At 50.5% G+C, this 7,813-nt stretch overlaps 1 protein-coding gene across 1 annotated transcript in view; it reads left to right on the forward strand.

Moving 5' to 3' along the window:
- ATP6V1B1 (ATPase H+ transporting V1 subunit B1) overlaps positions 1 to 7,310 on the forward strand; it is a 76,052-nt gene extending 68,742 nt beyond the window's left edge. Inside the window, exons 11-14 of the mRNA XM_083571479.1 lie at positions 1,152 to 1,234; positions 2,708 to 2,812; positions 4,554 to 4,683; positions 6,988 to 7,310. Of these exons, the coding sequence (XP_083427605.1) occupies positions 1,152 to 1,234; positions 2,708 to 2,812; positions 4,554 to 4,683; positions 6,988 to 7,151 (482 nt within the window). The 3' untranslated portion in view covers positions 7,152 to 7,310. The remainder of the gene's footprint in view (positions 1 to 1,151; positions 1,235 to 2,707; positions 2,813 to 4,553; positions 4,684 to 6,987) is intronic.
- The last annotated feature ends 503 nt before the right edge of the window (positions 7,311 to 7,813 follow it).

The raw sequence follows: 7,813 nt of genomic DNA on the forward strand, positions 1-7,813 counted from the left end.
ACAAATGCCACATTCCGTTTCTTTGCTCTGCTTTGGTTGTGCCAGAATGCACAAGTAAAACAGTCAGAGCCGTTTGAAACTGGAACAGATGCACTCGTTGTGGGAATGTTCAGAGATGCAGGAGAGGATATATTGTTCGATTATAGCCTTTCCAACTTGTGTTAACAAGTTCACAATTTAGCAGAGTAACATTCCCCTTTTTAAGCTCACAGCAGACGCATTTGCTCAGGCTCGCTAAAGCCTCTATAATAACTGTTCTGGTATTTCCTCCTTATTCCCTCATAAAAGATAAGACACGACACAGTCTTCTATAAAAATATAAAAAGAGTTTACTCACTCACATTCTGTTCACAATTGGAGCCCAGAAGGCAGACTTAGCTTAGAAAAGTAACATACACCTGGAAACTATCTCATAAGGAGACAGTCCCTCTGTCCTCTCTTGGCTGGAGGCCAAGAGAGCATCTTTGGCTAAGCAGATGTTGCTTCTTCGATGCATGTAGTCAAAGAGAGAGAGATGGCTGCCCTGCCCTGCGCTTTTGTCGTTACCTGTGCAGGTGAGGCCACGCCCACCTCTAGTCACATGCAGAGGAAGTCTGTCCCAGCCCAGAAGGAAACAGGACGTTTACCTGCTGGCTGGACAAACATTCCTCCCCGTGTGTAAACATGTTCGCTCTAGGAATCTTGTACTTGACAGCTCTTGTGTTTCACATCCCACACTCATAAGGTCTCTCCTTCCTTGGAGGTTTCTAAGCAGAGGTTGGACGGCCATCTGCCCTGTATGCATTAGCTGAGATTCCTGCACAGCACGGGGTTGGACTAGATGACCCTCGGGGTTCCCTTCAAACTCTGCTATTCTGTGATTCTCAGTGCCCCTCCAGATGGCAATCATGCAGTGATCCCTGGAGGAGCCTTGCAGAACTGACAAAGCAGAAGGGTGTGTGGATGGTTCAGGGCAAAACCCAATGCCTATGCACTGCTGTTGCATCAGTTCCATGTTGCATGTTATATGTTGCATCAGTTACACTTGCAAAAAAACAGCACCACACATGCCTGAAGGGACCCCTAGTGAGAAACCAGATTAGCCCAGGGAATGGAGAAGTCACTTGCAATGTTAGCAGGGCCAGCGGCTAATCTACCTGCTTCCCTTACAGATATCACTCACCCCATTCCTGACTTGACCGGATTCATCACCGAAGGGCAGATTTATGTGGACAGGCAGCTCCACAATAGACAGGTAGGTTTACCTGCGGCTTCTCTTTCCCCTTTGATCCTCATCTCTGCCTGTGGTTCCATCCTTGCAAAGGAAAAGGAAGTGGACATATTGGGGATGCTTCTTCCTCCATTGAGTCGGCTGCTGTAGAAAGGACACATCCTTGGAAAGAGGTTGACATTGTTGATGCTCATGCCATATGGTGGTAACAAAAATTTGTGGTAGGGAAAGGCTTGTGGGAGATGGCTTGAAGGTGCAGACCCAGAATATGCCCCTAATCCTTCTGAGTTATAGAGTCCATTCAAGGAAGGATAAGGATAAGGTTCTCTGTGCTCTTGACTAGTCTAGGGGTGAGACTGTAACTGGGCTGCTGTGAGGGCTTGAGCTTTTCAAACTTTGGTCTGGACTACTTCTTGCTGACGCGGGTGGCACTGTGGGTTAAACCACAGAGCCTAGGACTTGCCGATCAGAAGGTCGGCGGTTTGAATCCCCACGACGGGGCGAGCTCCCGTTGCTCGGTCCCTGCACCTGCCAACCTAGCAGTTCGAAAGCACGTCAAAGTGCAAGTAGATAAATAGGTACCGCTCCGGCGGGAAGGTAAACGGCGTTTCCGTGTGCTGCTCTGGTTTGCCAGAAGTGGCTTAGTCATGCTGGCCACATGACCCGGAAGCTGTACGCCAGCTCCCTCGGCCAATAAAGCGAGATGAGCGCCGCAACCCCAGAGTCGGTCACGACTGGACCTAATGGTCAGGGTTCCCTTTACCTTTACCTATCCTTTGGCATAGGGTTTGGCTAGTTTGTCCAATATAGAGAGCTGAAGGGCACTGTTGGCATTTGATGTTGCTGGGGCCAGTAATGGTGTTGTCCAGGTGTATGTGGCCGCAAAGTTGGCCTACCTCATAGGGTTGTGATGGAGATCAGGGCTGTCTTAAGCATATGCGGCCCGGCGCCCCCCCCCCCAGGTTGCCCAGTCCTAGGCGTGCAGGAGGGCGGAGTCGGCTGGCCACCTCAGCATCTTGCTGGCTCAGTCTCCCCCAAACTTGCAGCACAGAGCCACCCGCAGCAGAAGAGCAAACTGCGGCGCTTGGACCCACAGGCGGGCTCTTCCTCGGACTCAACTCTCGGGCCCCAGACTCTCAACCTGGTGTCCCTGAGAGCCTGGCGCCCGGGTGCCCTGCACCCCTCACCCCTATGGGTAAGATGGCCCTGGTGGGGATTAATCAGGAGGAGAACTACGTACACCAATTTGAACCCCTTGCAGCAAAGGTGGGGCATAAATGCAAATAAATAGAGAATTTCCAGATTTAAGGAGGAGAATGTGTAGGGCAGCAGTAGCTGGAGAAGTACACCACACAGGCAAGGAGGAATTCAAGGAGGCACAGGGTGTCCTGGGATCTACCTTAAGCCAAAAATGGGTGGGCCCTTAGGCTAAACACACACACACACAGAGTGTATTTCCAAAAACCAGAGGTGCCCGCCTGCTTTCTCTTGCCGCAGATCTACCCTCCCATCAATGTCCTCCCGTCCCTCTCCCGTCTGATGAAGTCGGCCATCGGAGAAGGCATGACCAGAAAGGACCACGGAGACGTCTCCAATCAGCTGGTGAGTGTTTGAGCCTCTGTGGAAAAGGGTCTTCCATTTCGGGAGTCTTTTGGACCCCTGCATTGCCAGGGTTAGGTGACCCGTGGGATCCCAGCTCTACACTTCTATGATTCTATGCCTGCTAGAAAGCTACAAGCAAGATTCGAACACAAGACCACCTCTTCCCTCCTGTGGTTTATAGCAACTGGGATTCAGAAGCACTCCTGCCTCAAACGGCAAGATGTGGGGAGCACATAGCCATCGAGAGAACAGAGCGACAGATATTGTTGCATTCCACCCGAGGTTCCAGGCTCTTACCTGGAGTTTGTGCTTTCTTTCAGAAATGAGGCTGTTGTAAACAAAAATCTACCCTTTCCCCCTTATGGGGTATCCAAGAGCCCACATAGAGTTCTTACGTAGGTACCCTATTGGTAGGAGAAAATAACAGAGACCAGCCAGAGAATATTGAGAAGCAAAGCAGCTAGTAAGCCTGATCTTTATTGATCTGTTGCAACATGGTGCCCCCTTCACACGCAGGAAAGGAGGAGCACACAGAACCCAGGTGTGCCCGCCCTTATATAGACATTTTAAATTGCCCACCCAGGAGTCCAAGATGACCCCCAGAAACAGCATACATACATCACAGAAGGGGTGTAGCTCAAGACCACCCCCAGACACATCATACCTACATCACAGAAAGGGGTGGTCTACAACAGAAATCTGAGTGCGTTGTTTACCTCCAGTCTGACAGGTTACCTGTTAATGCTTACTTGATTGGATACCCTGGGGAGCCTGGCCAGTCTTTTGTAATGATAAATACCTAGTTCCTGAGCCATGTCACAGGCTCACCCTATTCATACACAGACATACCCTTAAGACAGGATTTGTGAAGGAAAAGACAATGGGGAGTCTTTTCCATTTTCCTTTGACTTTGCCGAGAAAACATTTGGTCAGTTTGGGAGCCAAAATGGCTTCATGGCTGTTTTCCTGTGCTGCTTCAGACATGTGAGTTATATATTTATGTACGTGTTTGCTTGGTACATTTATGAACATTTATTATATATTTAAGACCTTAAAAGTCTTATCACAAGGCACAGCAGAGACTGTGGAGTCTTTATGATATACATATATCCATATCCATATTTATGTATATATACAACCTGATGGAGGGGCTCACATCATTGACACCCCCAAATAGTCTTGCTTTTCCCATCGCCGCAGCCCAGGATTCAAAACAGGCTCCAAAACTTCCGAGCTTTTCTCCAACTTGCTGACTTTTACAGACGGGAACCTTTCTGCAGAAACCCAATCCTAAACTATCTCTGAAACTCTGACCTAATCTAACTCTGAGCTGAAGGAAAGGTCCATCTCCCTGGTGAGATTCCTAATTGCTGGTCGTTCTCCTTAATAGTCCACCCCAAGTGATCTCCTGAACACAGAAATCCAGACTTGCTTGATTTTAACATGCTAAATCCAGTGTCTGGCACCCAGGCATTAAGAAGGGCAGTCCAGGCACCCCACAAACTTGTAGCAAACCCCACAAATAAGAACTCTGTGGCTAAATGCACAAGATGCCTTGATTCAGAGGGTAGATTTCATGCATCTACGATGCCCATGTTTAAAAATACCACACACCTTTATAGCTAAGACTTCAGAGCTTCTTTTTGAGGGTGGTTCTGGGGTTTTCCTGGCTGCCTCGGGGTCAGGGCGCTTGTCTCGGGCAGGACCCTGACTCATGCCCTCCCTGTGGTTTCCCGCTCAGTACGCCTGCTACGCCATTGGCAAGGACGTGCAAGCCATGAAGGCCGTGGTCGGGGAGGAAGCCCTGTCAGCTGACGACCTCCTCTTCTTGGAGTTTCTGCAGAAGTTTGAGAAGCAGTTCATTGCACAAGGTAGGCGGGGGATGGAGGCGGCCGGGAAACGCTGACCTGGGAGGGACGTTTGTCCTCCTCGCTGGGCACGGAGGTGGGAAGGAGCAGCATGGCCTTAGAGCAGGGCGAGGGGAACTCAGGACAAATGCTGCTCTCCAGGCATCTCCAGCCGGCCCCAGGCCACACCACTTCCCCCAGGATGAAGCGCCTGCTGCCCCTGCTTTGCATTCTCCTTGAGAGTTTCTGCAGGGCTGGAACGTGCCTCTGGACTGGGTTAATGCCTCTTGCTTGTCTGGAAGGAGAAAGAAGCTCTCTCTCTCTCTCTCTCTCTCTCTCTCGTGCGTTGGAATCTAGACACATATAAAAAATGTTGTGAAAATGCTTTTCTTAAAAAGCGTTTTGAAAAATATATTGAATTTGCCCTAAGCTCACCATTGCCATCTAGTGTCACATTTGTAAAGGGAAAGGTACCCCTGGCCATTAGGTCCAGTCGCGAACGACTCTGGGGTTGCGCACTCATCTCGCTTTATTGGTCGAGGGAGCCGGCGTTTGTCTGCAGACAGTTTTTTCCGGGTCATGTGACCAGCATGACTAAGCTGCTTCTGGCGAACCAGAGCAGCGCACAGAAACACCGTTTACCTTCCCGCCGGAGCGGTTCCTATTTATCTACTATTTCTCTTCCCTGGCTGAGCTAAGACTTGAAACAGGCTCTTAGCCATTAAAAATCCTGCCTGTACCTAAAGTGATAAAGGTAAAGGATAAAGGGACCCCTGACCATTAGGTCCAGTTGTGGGGTTGCGGTGCTCATCTCATTATTGGCCGAGGGAGCCGGCGTACAGCTTCCAGATCATGTGGCCAGCATGACTAAGCCACTTCTGGCGAACCAAAGCAGCGCACAGAAACGCCGTTTACCTTCCCGCCGGAGTGGTACCTATTTATCTACTTGCACTTTGAGGTGCTTTTGAACTGCTAGGTTGGCAGGAGCAGGGACCGAGCAATGGGAGCTCACCCCATCGCGGTGATTTGAACCACCAACCTTCTGATCGGCAAGTCCTAGGCTCAGTGGTTTAACTCAGTGGTTTAACCCGCGTCCCTGTCACATTTGTATAACACGCTTAAAACACACCTAAAACGTTATATTTGCAGCTGTATAGCTGAGTCCCAGGTGTTTAAGCTACATTACTGTGCAAAAAGTAGCATGATTGATTGATTGATTGATTGATTGATTCCCCAGCTACTCTGGGCGGCTTTGAACAGAACATTAAAAACAGAATAGAACTTAAACATTAAAAACTTCCCTAAACATCTGTTGCTCCTCCCACTTTTTCCTCTGGTCCCGACCACCTCTGCCATGCGGCCCCTGGGAGGCTACTCAGAAGGAAATGTGGCTTATCTGGAGCTTATGGGATGATCAAGAGGACAGGTTATAACCAGGCCACGTACATCCTGTACAGTAAATGCACCTGGAGCCCTTCTCTGCCTCACTCAGAGGCAACGGCAAGATCTTAAATGTGTAGTGCTGCCTCTAAACCATCACCTTTTTCTTTTCCTTGTTTCGAATGTGCAATATTAACTGTCTTGGACTGGCTGGATGCAGAAGAACGTAGGAGGCACCAGCTGAGGAACCCCAGATGAAGCCCCCCAAGGGGTCCCATTGAGGCTCCCATCCTTCGTGTGTGGGTGCAAATGCACATGGGTTTGCGTGCCAAACTGGGTCTTTGACCCAGGTGAAATAAAGCCTAGTTTCGCCCCTGCCCAAGGGAAGAAGGCTCAGAGCCCGGGGATTGGTGGTGGGACAACAGTGAGTGGTCAGAGGGAGAAGAGGGAGAAGATTGGGAAGAGGGGGTGTCAAAAGCTGGAGAGGTAACTGCGCTCTGTGAGCAGGGACAGTCGGCGGCAGAAAACAGTCCAGACTCAGAGGCAGAAGCTGAAGCAGGAGAGGAGGGAGACCGAGAGGCAGAGAGGAGTCTGGCTGAGGAAGACTCACGGGTGTCTCCCCTTCCTGCTGAGACCAGCTCCCATCCCTCCTGGTCTCCCAGGACCAGAAGAGGCATGAAAAGGGCAGAGGAGAGGTTAGGTGCAGGCAGGCATAGTCTCCGATTGCCTGGGGAAAACCCTGGAGAGAAGGGGACTTAGATGACTGTGGGGAGTCAGGGACATTTAGTCTCATGGAGGCAAAACCTGCCGGAGATGAGTTGCTGTGCTCATTAGGCCTGACTCTCCTGTGCTTTTGCTCATCATGAGTTAATTCCAGCTTGCTTGTTGGCGATTTACTGCTGGCTGGCTCCTGTCCTTAACCCACCGGCGATCTTGGTTTTCTCCCAGGCGCCTACGAAAACAGGACCGTATTTGAGTCGCTCGACATCGGCTGGCAGCTGCTGCGGATCTTCCCCAAAGAGCTGCTGAAACGGATCCCGGAGAATATCCTGGCAGAGTACTACCCCCGGGAGGCCAGAGGGGCCGATGGGTCCTCCAACACGGCCCTCTGAGCCTCAGGGCTTGTCCACGGTGGGGCGCAACCCACTTAACTGACTTGGCGGCAGGTGGGGTGGCTGGTCCAAGGCTTTGGGGACATTCACACATCACCGCCAGAAAGGGGACTATGAGCCTGGATGTACACACACCCTTTTGTTGCCGTGAAATAATCAGTTGTCATTGCTGTCCTGATTCAAAATAAAAGTGTCTACCCAAATCTTGAAATTTTTATTTTTAGAAGCCTTCCTCTCTGCCTCCCCTGTTTCCCTACAACGTGCCACTAAAATCAAAACTGCAGTGCGGTGTAGTGGTTAGAGCATCAGACTAGGACCTGGGAGAGACAAGGGTTCGAATGTGCACTCAGCCAAGAGCCCCGCTGGGAGTGACCTGGGGCCAGCCACTCCCTCTCAGCCCAGCCTACCTCACAGGGTTGTTGTGAGGACAGAACTAGGAGAGAAATGCATTTCCACATTCAGCTTCTTAGCAGAATGGTGGGCGATAAATGTAATAAAATGAGAGAGAGGGAGAGGGGGCTAAATCTCAGAAATCCTTAAGGCTGACCTCTTAGGGGAAGTCTAAAGAGGAAATGGCGTCTCCTTGGAGGAAATGAGACATTGCAGGGAGATAAAGGGGAGGCGTTGGGGCCGGGTGTGCCCCTGACAGAAGTCATAAAGAA

This window comes from Podarcis filfolensis, assembly GCF_964270895.1.
Source record: "Podarcis filfolensis genome assembly, chromosome: 9".
Classification (NCBI taxonomy): Eukaryota; Metazoa; Chordata; class Lepidosauria; order Squamata; family Lacertidae; genus Podarcis; species Podarcis filfolensis.